Source organism: Bombina bombina, chromosome 4 (assembly GCF_027579735.1).
Source record: "Bombina bombina isolate aBomBom1 chromosome 4, aBomBom1.pri, whole genome shotgun sequence".
Classification (NCBI taxonomy): Eukaryota; Metazoa; Chordata; class Amphibia; order Anura; family Bombinatoridae; genus Bombina; species Bombina bombina.
Genome location: NC_069502.1, coordinates 261,821,347 through 261,838,707, shown reverse-complemented (window position 1 = coordinate 261,838,707; position 17,361 = coordinate 261,821,347). Strand labels below are relative to the sequence as shown.

The 17,361-nt window shown below is 40.5% G+C and overlaps 1 protein-coding gene across 2 annotated transcripts in view; it reads left to right on the top strand.

Annotated features, from left to right (window-relative positions):
* The window catches only part of IWS1 (interacts with SUPT6H, CTD assembly factor 1), a 54,224-nt gene that overhangs the window by 24,535 nt on the left and 12,328 nt on the right, over positions 1 to 17,361 (top strand). For both annotated transcript variants that reach the window (XM_053709940.1, XM_053709941.1), the window contains exons 5-11: positions 7,081 to 7,138; positions 7,893 to 7,996; positions 8,822 to 8,972; positions 9,228 to 9,310; positions 9,532 to 9,661; positions 10,712 to 10,829; positions 11,169 to 11,280. In XM_053709940.1, the coding sequence (XP_053565915.1) occupies positions 7,081 to 7,138; positions 7,893 to 7,996; positions 8,822 to 8,972; positions 9,228 to 9,310; positions 9,532 to 9,661; positions 10,712 to 10,829; positions 11,169 to 11,280 (756 nt within the window). The remainder of the gene's footprint in view (positions 1 to 7,080; positions 7,139 to 7,892; positions 7,997 to 8,821; positions 8,973 to 9,227; positions 9,311 to 9,531; positions 9,662 to 10,711; positions 10,830 to 11,168; positions 11,281 to 17,361) is intronic.

Genomic DNA, 17,361 nt, shown 5'->3' with positions numbered 1-17,361 from the left:
TCCACGGAGATGGTTAAGAGTTTTTTGGTGTTAAATGTAGTTTTTATTCTTCAATCAAGAGTTTGTTATTTTAAAATAGTGCTGGTATGTACTATTTACTCTGAAACAGAAAAAAGGATGAAGATTTCTGTTTGTAAGAGGAAGATGATTTTAGCAACCGTTACTAAAATCGATGGCTGTTTCCACACAGGACTGTTGAGATGAAATAACTTCAGTTGGGGGAAACAGTGTGCAGACTTTGCTGCTTGAAGTATGACACATTTCTAACAAGACTTGGTAATGCTGGAAGCTGTCATTTTCCCTATGGGATCCGGTAAGCCATTTTTATTAATAAGAATAAAGGGCTTCACAAGGGCTTTAAAGACTGGTAGACATTTTTCTGGGCTAAAACGATTAATTTATAAGCATTTTTAATAGTTTATAGCTTTGAGGAGTTATTTTATTCTTGGGAATTATGTTAAAAAAACGGCAGGCACTGTATTGGACACCTTTTTCACTGGGGGCCTTCTCTAATCATAGGCAGAGCCTCATTTTCGCGCCACTAATGCGCAGTTGTTTTTGGGAAGCAAGGCATCCAGATGCATGTGTGAGGAGCTCAGATACACAGAAAAAGCTTACTGAATGCGTCATTTGGTATCGTATTCCCCTCTGGGCTTGGTTGGGTCTCAGCAAAGCAGATACCAGGGACTGTATAGGGGTTAAATATAAAAACGGCTCCGGTTCCGTTATTTTAAGAGTTAAAGCTTTCAAATTTGGTGTGCAATACTTTTAAGGCTTTAAGACACTGTGGTGAAATTTTGGTGAATTTTGAACGATTCCTTAATACTTTTTCACATATTCAGTAATAAAGTGTGTTCAGTTTAAAATTTAAAGTGACAGTAACGGTTTTATTTTAAAACGTTTTTTGTACTTTGTTATCAAGTTTATGCCTGTTTAACATGTCTGAACTATCAGACTATGTTCTGTATGTGAGGAAGCCAAGGTTCCTTCTCATTTAAATAGATGTGATGTATGTGACAAACAATTTAGAGAAAATGATGCCCAAGATGATTCCTCAAGTGAGGGGAGTAAGCATGGTACTGCATCATCCCCTCCTTCGTCTACGCCAGTCTTGCCCACACAGGAGGCCCCTAGTACATCTAGTGCGCCAATACTCCTTACTATGCAACAATTAACGGCTGTAATGGATAATTCTATCAAAAACATTTTAGCCAAAATGCCCACTTATCAGCGAAAGCGTGACTGCTCTGTTTTAGAAAATACTGAAGAGCATGAGGACGCTGATGATAATGGTTCTGACATGCCCCTACACCAGTCTGAAGGGGCCAGGGAGGTTTTGTCTGAGGGAGAAATTTCAGATTCAGGGAAAATTTCTCAACAAGCTGAACCTGATGTTATTACATTCAAATTTAAATTGGAACATCTCCGCGCTCTGCTTAAGGAGGTGTTGTCTACTCTGGATGATTGTGACAATTTGGTCATTCCAGAGAAATTATGTAAGATGGACAAGTTCCTAGAGGTCCCGGTGCCCCCCGAAGCTTTTCCTATACCCAAGCGGGTGGCGGACATTGTAAACAAAGAATGGGAAAGGCCCGGCATACCTTTTGTCCCTCCCCCTATATTTAAGAAATTGTTTCCTATGGTCGACCCCAGAAAGGACTTATGGCAGACAGTCCCCAAGGTCGAGGGGGCGGTTTCTACTCTAAACAAACGCACTACTATCCCTATAGAAGATAGTTGTGCTTTCAAAGATCCTATGGATAAAAAATTAGAGGGTTTGCTTAAAAAGATGTTTGTTCAGCAAGGTTACCTTCTACAACCAATTTCATGCATTGTTCCTGTCACTACAGCAGCGTGTTTCTGGTTCGATGAACTAGAAAAGTCGCTCGATAAAGAATCTTCTTATGAGGAGATTATGGACAGAGTTCACGCTCTTAAATTGGCTAACTCTTTTACTTTAGACGCCACTTTGCAATTAGCTAGATTAGCGGCGAAAAATTCAGGGTTTGCTATTGTGGCGCGCAGAGCGCTTTGGCTAAAGTCTTGGTCAGCGGATGCGTCCTCCAAGAACAAATTGCTTAACATACCTTTCAAGGGGAAAACGCTGTTTGGCCCTGACTTGAAAGAGATTATTTCAGATATCACTGGGGGAAAGGGCCACGCCCTTCCTCAGGATAGGTCTTTTAAGGCTAAAAATAAACCAAATTTTCGTCCCTTTCGCAGAAACAGACCAGCCTCAAGTTCTACATCCTCTAAGCAAGAGGGTAATACTTCTCAAACCAAGCCAGCCTGGAGGCCAATGCAAGGCTGGAACAAAGGTAAGCAGGCCAAGAAACCTGCCACTGCTACCAAGACAGCATGAGATGTTGGCCCCCGATCCGGGACCGGATCTGGTGGGGGGCAGACTTTCTCTCTTCGCTCAGGCTTGGGCAAGAGATGTTCTGGATCCTTGGGCGCTAGAAATAGTCTCCCAAGGTTATCTTCTGGAATTCAAGGAGCTACCCCCAAGGGGAAGGTTCCACAGGTCTCAATTGTCTTCAGACCACATAAAAAGACAGGCATTCTTACATTGTGTAGAAGACCTGTTAAAAATGGGAGTGATTCATCCTGTTCCATTAGGAGAACAAGGGATGGGATTCTACTCCAATCTGTTCATAGTTCCCAAAAAAGAGGGAACATTCAGACCAATCTTAGATCTCAAAATCCTAAACAAATTTCTCAGGGTTCCATCGTTCAAAATGGAAACCATTCGGACAATTCTTCCTACCATCCAGGAAGGTCAATTCATGACCACGGTGGATTTAAAGGATGCGTATCTACATATTCCTATCCACAAGGAACATCATCGGTTCCTAAGGTTCGCCTTTCTGGACAAGCATTACCAGTTTGTGGCACTTCCATTCGGATTAGCCACTGCTCCAAGAATTTTCACAAAGGTACTAGGGTCCCTTCTAGCGGTGCTAAGACCAAGGGGCATTGCAGTAGTACCTTACTTGGACGACATACTGATTCAAGCGTCGTCTCTGCCACAAGCAAAGGCTCATACGGACATTGTCCTGGCCTTTCTCAGATCTCACGGGTGGAAAGTGAACGTAGAAAAAAGTTCTCTATCCCCGTCAACAAGAGTTCCCTTCTTGGGAACAATAATAGACTCCTTAGAAATGAGGATTTTTCTGACAGAGGCCAGAAAATCAAAACTTCTAAGCTCTTGTCAAGTACTTCATTCTGTTCTTCTTCCTTCCATAGCGCAGTGCATGGAAGTAATAGGTTTGATGGTCGCGGCAATGGACATAGTTCCTTTTGCGCGAATTCATCTAAGACCATTACAACTGTGCATGCTCAGTCAGTGGAATGGGGATTATACAGACTTGTCTCCGACGATACAAGTAGATCAGAGGACCAGAGATTCACTCCGTTGGTGGCTGACCCTGGACAACCTGTCACAAGGGATGCGCTTCCGCAGACCAGAGTGGGTCATTGTCACGACCGACGCCAGTCTGGTGGGCTGGGGCGCGGTCTGGGAACCCCTGAAAGCTCAGGGTCTTTGGTCTCGGGAAGAATCTCTTCTCCCGATAAATATTCTGGAACTGAGAGCGATATTCAATGCTCTCAAGGCTTGGCCTCAGCTAGCAAAGGCCAAATTCATAAGGTTTCAATCAGACAACATGACGACTGTTGCGTATATCAACCATCAGGGGGGAACAAGGAGTTCCCTGGCGATGGAAGAAGTGACCAAAATAATTCAATGGGCGGAGACTCACTCCTGCCACATGTCTGCAATCCACATCCCAGGAGTGGAAAATTGGGAAGCGGATTTTGAGTCGTCAGACATTTCATCCGGGGGAGTGGGAACTCCATCCGGTAATCTTTGCCCAAATAATTCAATTGTGGGGCATTCCAGACATGGATCTGATGGCGTCTCGTCAGAACTTCAAGGTTCCTTGCTACGGGTCCAGATCCAGGGATCCCAAGGCGACTCTAGTGGATGCACTAGTAGCACCTTGGACCTTCAACCTAGCTTATGTGTTCCCACCGTTTCCTCTCATTCCCAGGCTGGTAGCCAGGATCAAACAGGAGAGGGTATCGGTGATCTTGATAGCTGCTGCGTGGCCACGCAGGACTTGGTATGCAGATCTGGTGAATATGTCATCGGCTCCACCATGGAAGCTACCTTTGAGACAGGACCTTCTTGTTCAAGGTCCGTTCGAACATCCGAATCTGGCCTCACTCCAACTGACTGCTTGGAGATTGAACGCTTGATTTTATCAAAGCGAGGGTTCTCAGATTCTGTCATTAATACTCTTGTTCAGGCTAGAAAGCCTGTAACTAGAAGAATCTACCATAAAATATGGAAAAAATATATCTGTTGGTGTGAATCTAAAGGATTCCCATGGAACAAGATAAAAATTCCTAAGATTCTATCCTTTCTTCAAGAAGGTTTGGAGAAAGGATTATCTGCAAGTTCTTTGAAGGGACAGATTTCTGCTTTATCTGTTTTACTTCACAAAAAGCTGGCGGCTGTGCCAGATGTTCAAGCTTTTGTTCAGGCTCTGGTTAGAATCAAGCCTGTTTACAAACCTTTGACTCCTCCTTGGAGTCTCAATTTAGTTCTTTCAGTTCTTCAGGGGGTTCCGTTTGAACCCCTACATTCCGTTGATATCAAGTTATTATCTTGGAAAGTTTTGTTTTTGGTTGCAATTTCTTCTGCTAGAAGAGTTTCAGAGTTATCTGCTCTGCAGTGTTCTCCTCCTTATCTGGTGTTCCATGCAGATAAGGTGGTTTTGCGTACTAAACCTGGTTTTCTTCCGAAAGTTGTTTCTAACAAAAATATTAACCAGGAGATAGTCGTGCCTTCTTTGTGTCCGAATCCAGTTTCAAAGAAGGAACGTTTGTTACACAATTTGGATGTAGTTTGTGCTCTAAAATTCTATTTAGAGGCTACAAAGGATTTCAGACAAACTTCTTCCTTGTTTGTTGTTTATTCTGGTAAAAGGAGAGGTCAAAAAGCAACTTCTACCTCTCTCTCTTTTTGGCTTAAAAGCATCATCCGATTGGCTTATGAGACTGCCGGACGGCAGCCTCCTGAAAGAATCACAGCTCACTCCACTAGGGCCGTGGCTTCCACATGGGCCTTCAAGAACGAGGCTTCTGTTGAGCAGATATGTAAGGCAGCGACTTGGTCTTCACTGCACACTTTTGCCAAATTTTACAAATTTGATACTTTTGCTTCTTCTGAGGCTATTTTTGGGAGAAAGGTTTTGCAAGCTGTGGTGCCTTCCATCTAGGTGACCTGATTTGCTCCCTCCCATCATCCGTGTCCTAAAGCTTTGGTATTGGTTCCCACAAGTAAGGATGACGCCGTGGACCGGACACACCTATGTTGGAGAAAACAGAATTTATGCTTACCTGATAAATTACTTTCTCCAACGGTGTGTCCGGTCCACGGCCCGCCCTGGTTTTTTAATCAGGTCTGATGAATTATTTTCTCTAACTACAGTCACCACGGTATCATATGATTTCTCCTATGCATATTCCTCCTTTACGTCGGTCGAATGACTGGGGAAGGCGGAGCCTAGGAGGGATCATGTGACCAGCTTTGCTGGGCTCTTTGCCATTTCCTGTTGGGGAGGAGAATATCCCACATGTAAGGATGACGCAGTGGACCGGACACACCGTTGGAGAAAGTAATTTATCAGGTAAGCATAAATTCTGTTTTTTTTTTACAAAAATTTTTTTCAAACCCTTTTACGGCACTGGTCGTTAAGCCCTTAAGGACCAGCGTTGTACCCTGTACGACGCTGTTGTCCTGGGCCTCTCTCTACTCTCGCTACTTTTAGAATAGTGGGGGAGTGCAGAGATAGACTTTCAGAGGTACAGATGCAGACTGTGTCCCCCTCGGCATCAGGCAGCGGTGTTGCCGATCATTGGTGACGTGGGAGGATTAGGAGAGAGGTAGGTGGGTGGGCGGCCCATCGCTGGAGGGGGCGGGAACAGGTGGAACCGCTACACTACAACAAAACTAAATGCCGTGAGCGGTTGGTTTGGGGAAGAGGGGAGGAGGGAGAAGGGAATCCTAGAGTGGAGGGTAGGAGGGTAGGGAAACTATCTTAGAGGGGGAGGGGGGTACATGAGGGAGGGGGATGGAGTTTGGCAGTTACACAACAGAAATAAGTGGGGGGGTTTTGTTACAATAAATAATAGAAAACTGGGTACTGGCAGACAGCTGTCAAATACCTTAGCTGGCAGAAATAAGAAGGGGGAGGGTTAGAGAGCATTTTTGGGAAGGATCAGGGAGGTGGGAAGGTAAGAGGGTAATCCTACACTAAGGAAAATAATATTTAAAAAAAAAAAGCGTAAAACTGCATACTGGCAGACTGTCTGCCAGTACTTAAGATTGGGGTGACGAGGGAGGGAAGAGAGCTGTTTGAGAGGGATCGGGGTGGGAAGTGTCGGGTGGGAGGGCAATCTCTACACTAAAGCTAAAATTAACCTTACAAGCTACAAGTGTGGTGCGCAGCAGAAATTAGTGACCTTCTAATTACCAAAAAGCAATGGCAAAGCCATATGTCTGAGCAAAGGGGATCCCAGAGAAGCTTTTACAACCATTTGTGCCATGATTGCACAAACTGTTTGTAAATCATTTCAGTGAGAGACCTAAAGTTTGTGAAAAAGTTAAGTTTTCTTTATTTGATCGCATTTGGCAGTGAAATGGTGGTATGAAATATACCAAATTGGGCCTAGATCAATTCTTTGGGTTGTCTACTAAAAAATATTATATATATATATATATATATATATATATATATATATATATATATATATATATATATATATAAATAATGCCCAGTCCTTAAGGGGTTAAATGTTCATTTTTATCCACCCTACACATAACTAAATATTTTATATTCAAATTTCTGTGTTTACTTTCCCTTTTAAACCACACTGTTTAAACAGTAATTTAGCAGTATCCATAATTGTTCTATATAGATCACCTGAAGCATTAGTAACGCAAATAATGTATCCTATAATTTTTGGCAGTGTCTTGTAGCTATGAGGTGTTTTTTTTGTTTTTTCTTGCAGAACTTTAATTGCAGATATTTTTGGGGAGTCGGGAGATGAGGAAGAGGAGGAGTTTACGGTAATAACTTTTGATGTCTACTTTTAATATTGATCATGCTGGCGATAAATTCTGGCTTTTTTTTTTTTTCATTTTCATATTTGGCATTTGAATTATAGTGGTTAATTTGCAGTGATGTCGCCTATAAAATTTTGACAATAGCTTCAGGAAAGAAGCAATGGTTATTTTCTCAATTTTATTGAACTTTGTTAAAGGGACAGTCAACTAAAAAATGTTGTTGTTTAAAAAGATAGATAATCCCTTTATTACCCATTCCCCAGTTTAGCATAGCCAACAGTTATATTAATATACTTTTTACCTCTGATTACCTTGTATCTAAGCCTCTTTTGACAGCCCCCTGATCACATTTTATCTATTGACTTGCATTTTAGCTTTGTTGTGCATAACCCATGGGTGTGAGCACAATTTTATCTATATGGCCCACATGAACTACCAGTCTCCTGTTGTGAAAAGCAAATAAAAAAACGTGATAAAAGGCTATCTTTATTGGCTTAGAAACAGGCAGACATTTAGTGGTTTAAATGTTATAAAGTATATTAATATATCAATATTGGTTGTGCAAAGCTGGGGAATGGGTAGTAAAGGCGTTATCTATCTTTTTAAACAATTACAATTTTAGTGTTGTCCCTTTAATATTCTGGTAACTAATGTACACTGTCAGCCCTAATTTTGGATTACTCTGGTGGCAAATATGGAAAGCCTTCATAGTTTAAAGTATTCTTCCTTATTTTCTTTTCTTATTTTTTTCTTTTAGGGTTTTAATCAAGAAGACTTGGAGGGTGAGAAGGCAGTAGCTAACAAGCAAGCAGCAGCTGTTGAGGATTCTGGCTCTGATGATGATGTGAGATCTAGCAAAGTGTAAGCTGCATCTCTTTTATATTTGGAAAGTTGGTATAAAGGATGTCTATTTGTGCAGAGGACCCTTTTGTCAAAAAAGTGGTTACTCTTTCTATGTTCTTTAATAGAAAACAATATGTACATTAAACAAGATCACAAAGTTTGGGGTAGCCCCTTTCCACAATACATAAAGGATTTATTCAAAATATTTCCAATGAGCCAGCACAGATTGGCTAAAATGCAAGTTTGTCAAAAGTACTAAAATAAGGGGGCAGTCTGCAGAGGCTTAGATGCAAGGTATTCACAGAGGTAAAAAGTGTATTGATATAACAGTGTTTATTAAAAAAAATGGGGAATGGGAAATAAAGGGATTATCTAACAATAAAAAGTCTGGAGTAGACTGTCCCTTTTAAGATTTAAGTCAACATTTCAAATGTTTGATATTGGTATATAGGGTGTGTGTGTCAGGGAGTAAAATGTGTGGAAGCTCGGATAATGTGGTCCAACTAAGATATTTGTTTCTTCCACTTGACATTTTTGGATGTTTTTAGCTATTTGGGAGATTTGCTTCGAGGTACTAATGGATTTTGTTAGGTGGGGATATAAGTGTTATAGCTGGATGGGAGGTTTAATCCTACAACTTTTTATATAGATGTGTTGAAGTAAATTTTATATATATTTTTTAATTTTTTAGCTTAAATTGATTGTTTTTAAAAAATTTTATTTATAATATAAAACCTGACTTCATATTTTGCCAATTTAATAATTTAAAGGTCATAAAAGCATAGTGTGCAATTTTTAATTATTATTTCACCCCCCCATAACTAAACTTCCTTTCTGCATCAGCAATGATTTTAGATCAGATTTTGATCTGATGATGGAGAGAAAGAAAAGTATGAGTGGAAAACGAAGGCGAAACAGAGATGGTGGCACTTTTATTAGTGACGCTGATGATGTGGTGAGCGCCATGATCTTGAAAATGACTGAGGCGGCAGAGGTAAGTGGATGCTGTGTATTTCCTATTGTAAAGGGCAGCTTACTTAGGACTGTGTCATTTATGTGAAAATCCCTCATCCAATTGAGTGTCAAATAGATTTCTCCGTAGTAAGATTACTTTTGTTATTTTCAAAACGTTTACTAAACAGTTGCCCTTTTCACTAAAAAGAATATACAGTTCTGTCAATTTCATTACCGATTAACACTTATTTAGAAAAAATGTTTAACTTTCATCTTTACTCTCTTTATCTTTTAGGAAGACCGTAATCTCAACTCTACCAAGAAACCTGCATTAAAGAAGTTAACTCTCCTCCCCACTGTGGTGATGCACCTTAAAAAGTAAGTACTCCAAATTGACTTATTATTTTCTACATTTACTTTATTCTATATTTAGGCAGTTTTGGTGCACATGAATGTCTTTAGACTACTACACTAATATGTCCTTGTAATCACTATATGGGAGATACAGGGAAAGCTAATTTCACCAGCAGTTTTCAGGGGTTTTTTTGTTTTGGTTTTTTCTTTTAATGATTTCAATATGTTGGATTTTCTCTCAACAGGCAGGACCTAAAAGAGACCTTTATTGATAGCGGGGTTATGTCTGCAATTAAAGAATGGCTTACACCTCTCCCTGATAGAAGCCTACCAGCCTTAAAAATTAGAGAAGAGCTGCTTAAAATACTTCAAGAGGTGAGGTCATGTGACGACAAAGATACCTTTTAAAGGGAGTGTTCCTTTTGTGTCTGACAGAGCATGCAATTTAAAAAAAAGTTTCCACTTAATTTCTTTATCAAATGTTCTTCATTTTTTTTAATATACATTGTTGAAGTGATAGATAGGTAGGTAGTGGGCGGATGTCTGGAGCACTCCATGGCAGGAAAAGTGCCGCCATCTAGTTCTTGTTCAAATGTATAATATTCTTTCAAAACTGTGATCTAGTGCTGCAGACACGTACATGCTCCTGAGCTTACTTCACTGCTTTTAATAAAGAATACCAATAGAAAATTTGATAATATAATTAAATTATGTTTTTGTTTTTTTGCATGCTCTATCTGAATCATTAAATTAAAAAAAAATGTAGCTTTCATGTCCCTTTTAAGGGCCATTCATAGTTGAAAAATGTTACACACATAGTAGAAATACTGCTCAGGACCCACATAGTACTGAGAGAAAACTGTCACAGAGCCAATCAGCAGTAGTAATCACATGACCCAGTTGTGTAACTAGCGATGCTGGCTCACTGGCAGTTTCCTCTCCAGACCAGCAGTGATTTGCAGGTCCCAAGAGGGACTCTTTGTGGAGGTTAAACACATAGAGGAGCAGGTTTGCCAAATGACATGATCTAACAAATTAGTGTGTACTTTTTTGACTATAATGGTCCTTACACTACTTTTCAATGTTAGAGATGTTAAACACTAAATACATTATAAAAGCATAGATGTCCCCCCCGCCCTTTAGTCATGGGTGCTGCCAGGTTGAAATCTATCTCTCACTACATTCCAGTGCTGATGTCTTTGCACATGTGCAGCAATTCTCCTTCAGATCCCTGTAGTGTTACCCAAGTTCCATAATGGAAGCACCCATGATAATAGGGAGGTTCATAAAATGTGTTTAGTGTCCCTTTTTTAAAGCATCATCTCTGTATCTGCACATCTTCTAATATGCTGTTTAGTAGTTGTGTGTGTTAAGTTTAATGCAACTTATTTTGTTTGTATTTAAAGTCATTTAATTAAATTTTAGCTGCCAAGTGTGAGTCAGGAAACTCTGAAGCACAGTGGTATTGGTAGAGCAGTTATGTACCTCTACAAGCATCCTAAGGAGTCAAGACCGAACAAGGACATAGCTGGCAAGCTGATCAGTATGTATTACTCACATACTTGACATTTAAATCCTTTACATTAATAGCATTGTATCCCGTCTGCATGTGTTTTTATAAATACACTACTGTGCATGTAGGGCTTGTTACTAGAAGCATTTTTTGCTAATGGAAGTATATTGCAAAAAATATTCCATTTAAATTTGAAATGCACAGTTCAATTTTGACCTTTTCTATCCCTTTAAATAGTTTAAAGAGTGACTTAGTTTAAACAATATCTGTACCAAATAATGGATAAAGTCTTTGCAACTGTATTATTTTCAAAACTTCAGGAGAGTGTGGAAAAGCCTGTCTTTTTTTTTTTTTTCTTTTTTTCTATAGATGAGTGGTCACGACCTATCTTCGGCTTAAGTTCCAACTATAAGGGAATGACAAGGGAGGAGAGAGAACAGAGAGATATTGAGCAGATGCCTCAGCGTAGAAAGATGAGCAGGTAAAATAGTTTTGCTGCTTGTATTTAAAAATACATCTTTCTTTCTAATGACACGATGAGTCCACGGATCATCTAATTACTAATGGGATATATCACTCCTGCCCAGCAGGAGGCAGCAAAGAGCACCACAGCAAAGCTGTTAAATATCACCTCCCTTCCCTCCCACCCCAGTCATTTTCTTTGCCTATGTTAGAGCAAGGAAGGGGTAAAGTTAGGTGTTAGTAAAAGATTCTTCAATCAAGATTTTATTATTTTTGAAGTGGTGCAAGATTGTGCTGCTTCGTTCTAGGGTGTAGCTGTAGTCCATATCAGTCTCTTCAGTAGAGCAGTGGTGGCTTTAGAGCAATGGGAACTTGTGGGACATAATTCTCACTGCGCCTCCCATGTAGTGCTGCCCTACTACTGAATGCTTGAGTAAGATTACTCAGTCTTTTTTCTCTTTTTCCACAGGTCCATGGGAGGGAGAGGACCTCTCAAACCTAGTGAGCTGCCTTGTTGCCTGGAGAAAAATTGGGCATTTATTTATTAATTTATTGGGACAGAGTTTCCTCTATAGGTTTGGGGGAACAATTCCATAAGGCAGTTTAATTATAGCAGGCACTCATACTTGTGTGATTTCACTTCTCCCGGCGGTTTGCTTGTAAGAGATCTTTACCGACCGGGAGATTATTTAAGGCTCATTCTCTGTGCGGTGTTCTCTGCTCCCGCCGGTTTGCCTGTAAGACCTTTTTTACCGACCGGGAGATTATTGTTTAAGACGCCCACGATGGGTGGGACTGGCTGAGGCGGCAACTACTGTTGCACGCCTTTTTTACGTTGCGCTTCCGGATTGGAACTGTGCCTACGCAGTAGCTAGTGTTCAGACACAGAAACGATCACTAGAAGCTTCAGCCTGCTCCGGACTGTTGTTTTTACTGTGAGACGAGTCCGGATTGTTATACTAAAAAAGGGGAATTCCTCCGGTGCAGCAGGGCAGGTATGTCATCTGTAGAACTTTTGTATCATTATCTGTTTGCCTTGCTGCAAAAGTAAAAAACGTAATGTTTTAAAATTTAAAGAGACAGTAACGTTTTTCTCTGTTTACATTTTATTAAAGAATTTCAGTTTTTTATTTGATAATTTGATCCATTGTGAGTCAGAATGGACCAAGAGGCCCTGCAAAATGTCATTTGTTCATTATGTTTTGATGCCAATGTGGAACCACCAATCCCTCTGTTCCTCATGTATTGAGAGAACTTTAAATTACAAAGAGAGACTTTTTTCTGAGCCAACATTTTCTAAGGCGGATGCTGTTCAGGAGTCTAATGATAATGTTCAGTATATGCCGCAGCTTTCTCCTCAAGCGTCCCAACTTTTACCGCCCACACATGCAGTGCCCTGCGCTTCCTTTTCAACTCCTGGAGTTACGCTGCAAGACATCGCTTCTCTCATGTCCTCTGCAGTTTCTGATGCGTTGTGGGCTTTTCCCATGTTGCAGGGAAAGCGCAAGAGGAAAAATAAACATTCAGTAACCGAGGTTACTGACGCAGTTGTTGCTATTTCGAATGCCCCCTCACAGAAGCCTGAGGAGGAGGATACTTCGGTAGCATCTGAGGGTGAAATCTCAGATTCTGACAGTGTAATTCCTCCTGCTGATACTGAAGTTGTATCGTTCAGGTTTAAGCTAGAACACCTCCGTCTGTTACTCAAGGAGGTTTTAGCTACATTGGACGACAGCGACACCATGGTCGTAGTTAATCCTAAGAAATCCAGTAAGCTAAACAAATATTTTGATGTACCTTCCTTGGTGGAGATTTTTCCTGTACTAGATCGAGCTACTGAGATCATTGCTAAGGAATGGGAGAGACCGGGTATCCCTTTTTCTTTATTACCTATATTTAAAAAGATGTTTCCCATAGCGGACTCTATCAAGGAGTCTTGGCAAACAGTACCCAAGCTGGAAGGGGCAATTTCCACTCTGGCCAATAAAACTACCATCCCCATAAAGGATAGTTGTGCCTTTAAGGATCCTATGGACAAAAAATTAGAGGGGTTGCTCAAGAAGATGTATGTACACCAGGGTTTACAATGGCAACCTGCAGTGTGCATTGCTACCGTCACTAGTGCAGCGGCATATTGGTTTGATGCGTTGTCTGATGCTATTAGGACAGACACTCCCCTTGATGAGATCCAGGATAGGATAAAAGCCCTTAAGTTGGCTAATTCATTTATTACTGATGATTCCCTACAGGTTATCAAACTGGGAGCAAAGATTTCAGGTTTTGCTGTACTAGCCCGCAGAGCTTTATGCTTAAAACCTTGGTCTGCGGATGTGTCATCTAAGTCTAAACTTTTAGCGATTCCTTACAAGGGAAAGACCTTGTTTGGACCGGGTTTGACGGAAATAATCTCTGATATTACGGGAGGAAAGGGTAATTTTCTCCCTCAGGGTAAGAGAAACAAACAAAAAGGAACGTTAGAGTAATTTTCGTTCCTTTCGAAATTTCAAGGGAAATTCTTCAGCTTCCTCTTCTAAGCAGGAGCAGTCCAAACCTTCCTGGAGACCCAATCAGTCTTTGAACAAGGGAAAACAATCCAAAAAGCCTACTATGGAATTAAAATCAGCATGAAGGGACTTCCCCCGATCCGCTACCGGATCTCGTGGGGGGGCAGGCTTTCCTTCTTCACTCAGGCTTGGGTTCGAGATGTTCAGGATCCCTGGGTAGTGGACATAGTGTCCAAGGGATACAAACTAGAGTTCAAGAATTTTCCTCCCAGGGGCAGGTTTCTGCTTTCAATATTATCTGTAGACCAGCCAAAAAGAGAGGTGTTCTTACACTGTATACGGGACCTCTCCGACCTGGGAGTGATAGTTCCTGTTCCAATGCAGGAACAGGGTCTGGGGTTTTATTCCAATCTGTTCATAGTTCCCAAAAAGGAGGGAACCTTCAGACCAATTTTAGATCTCAAGAGTCCAAACAAATTCCTCAGAGTACCATCCTTCAAGATGGAAACTATTCGTTCCATTCTTCCTTTGGTCCAAGAGGGTCAGTTTATGACAACGGTGGATTTAAAGAACACATACCTGCATCTTCCCATTCACAGGGATCATCACAAGTTTCTAAGGTTTGCATTTCTAGACAAACACTTCCAATTCGTGGCTCTTCCTTTTGGCCTTGCCACAGCTCCCAGAATTTTCTCACAGGTCTGGGATCCCTGTTGGCAGTGCTCCGATTACAGGGCATTGCAGTGGCGCCCTATCTGGACGACATCCTGGTCCAGGCGCCATCCTTTCAACAAGCAAGATCCCACACGGAAATGTTATCTTTCCTGCGATCTCACGGATGGAAGGTAAATTTGGAAAAGAGCTCCTTAGTTCCAAATACAAGGGTAACTTTCTTGGGAACCATAATAGATTCCCTATCAATGAAAATCTTTTTGACAGATGCCAGGAAATCAAAGATTTTTGATTCTTGTCTAGCGCTTCAGTCCTCTCCTCGGCCACCAGTGGCTCAGTGCATGGAGGTAATTGGTCTGATGGTAGCAGCTATGGACATCATACCGTTCGCCCGGTTCCACCTCAGACCTCTGCAGTTAAACATGCTCAGTCAATGGAACAGAGATTATACGGATCTGTCTCCGCGAATACAGCTGGAAGGAGACAAGAGATTCTCTTCTTTGGTGGTTGTCTCTGGATCATCTCTCCCAGGGAACCTGCTTTCGCAGACCTTCTTGGGTGATTGTAACAACAGACACCAGCCTTCTGGGATGGGGAGCAATCTGGGGCTCTAAAGGCTCAGGGACCTTGGACTCAGTCTGAGTCTGTTCTGCCCATAAACATTCTGGAGCTGAGAGCAATGCTCTTCTGGCCTGGCCCCAGTTGGCCTCGGCCCAGTTCATCAGGTTTCAGTCGGACAACATAACTTCAGTGGCTTACATCAACCATCAGGGAGGAACGCGGAGTTCCTTAGCCATGTCAGAGGTAGCCAAGATAATTCAGTGGGCGGAGACACACAATTGCTGTCTGTCGGCGATCCACATCCCAGGGGCGGACAACTGGGAGGCGGACTTCCTGAGCAGGCATACCTTTCACCCGGGGGAGTGGGAACTCCATCTGGAAGTGTTTTCCATCCTGATTCTCAAATGGGGTCAGCCGAAATTGGATCTCATTGCATCTCGGCAGAATGCCAAGCTTCTGAGCTTATGGGTCAAGGGACCCTCGGGCTGTACTGATAGACGCTTAAAGCAAACAAATTGAATACAGCACCCACTATTCACAAAAGCACGGAGAAGGCTTACCAAGCCTATATATATCCAAGTAAAAGAGTAGTCTCCATCTGTGATGAAAAGTTGACCTTTATTTTACATACAAGAACCAGTGAAGCAACGTTTCGGGCTAACAATAAGCCCTTTCTCAAGCCTGACATTTAGTGACTAAAACGGTGTTTAAATAGCCATAATGGCGCCTAGTGATTGCATTAATTGCATTAGTATCGCCATCTAGTGGTAAAAAATACAAATTGCCTATATACAAAAACCTATCTAACAATTTGTTGCAATTTATGTGCTACAGAATTAACAATGTATATACTAGAAAATACAATGCCTAGCAATTCCATATAAATGATTAAGATGTGACATCATAAGACTTCAAACATAATATAAATTTAACAAAAAAATATTTTATATTCTACAAAAATGTGTGCCATTCATAAATATTCATTATGTTACAAATTTAATCTACAAAGATTCCATCCATAAAAACACAATCAATACATTTATTAAAAATTAGTATGTGTAAGAAAATCCTAAATGAAAATTCCCACATACACTAATATGTCAAAATAATAAAACAACTTATTGAACATTCAGAATATTAATGGGTTAATTTCCAATGCATACATAATGCCAATGCATTAATAGATGTCAAAATGATATATAACCCATAGAGAAATAAATAAAAGAACACAAGAAGCAAAAACAAACTTAAACACATAGGTAAAGTAGATCAAAGGAGCCCTATATAAATTGTCAAATTCCAAGTTTTTAACTTTAAATCTTAAATTTTAAAAGTTGTCCAATTGCATTCTCTATGTTAAATTTAATTTAACATGGAATGAACAATCTATTAATTTTTTGGACACGTATCTATAAAGGTGAACATGGCTTGAAGGCTGATATTTATTCTAAACCTACAGATAAAAATAACACTTTGTTATTTAACACCTTCTACCTTTAAAGCTATACCGAAAAGTCAATTGATGCGAGTAGACCGTATTATCTGATTCTGATTTAAAAATGACACGATTGGAACAAATGGCAGAGAAATTTATACGGAGGGGTTATCCTGTTGATCTTGTATAGAAGGAGAAACAAAACATTATTTCAAGATCTGAAAGTCCTATGCCTAACACAGTAAAGGGAGAAAGAAACACAAAAAAGATAGCTTTATTTTACAAAAATGCCACCTAGATATTAAAGCATTCTCTGAGTTACCTATGCCACCTTACAAAAGAAGTCCTAAAATAAAAGATCAGTTAGTAAGAGCAGATGTTGGTAGTAGCAAATGTACTCGGAGAACTATTACTGGGAAGCGACGTACAGGATGTTTCCCTTGTCTTTCGTGTATCAATTGCAATTCAATGATTAAGGGAGATAGAGGTTTTTTTTTTATCCCTACACGGGTAAATACATAATTAAGGAATATTTGACTTGTAGATCAGAGTTTATTATTTATGCCATTAAGTGTCCATGTTCTTTACTATACATTGGACAATCGACCAGAGAGGCAAGAGAGAGGATCTCTGAACACAAGTCAAATATCAGGTGTGGTAAGGATGCTCCGGTTTCTTCACATTTTTTGCAGGCTGGGCATAATATTAGCCAGCTTCGTTTTCAAATCATTGAGCAAATTCGTATGCCTAGAAGAGGTGGAGATAGGGAGGCTCTTTTAAATAAAAGAGAGGCCTTTTGGATTAACAAATTAAATACTCTGTGGCCTAAAGGACTTAATAGAGAATGCAAATAGACAACTTTTAAAATTTAAGATTTAAATTTAAAAACTTGGAATTTGACCATTTATATAGGGCTCCTTTGATCTAC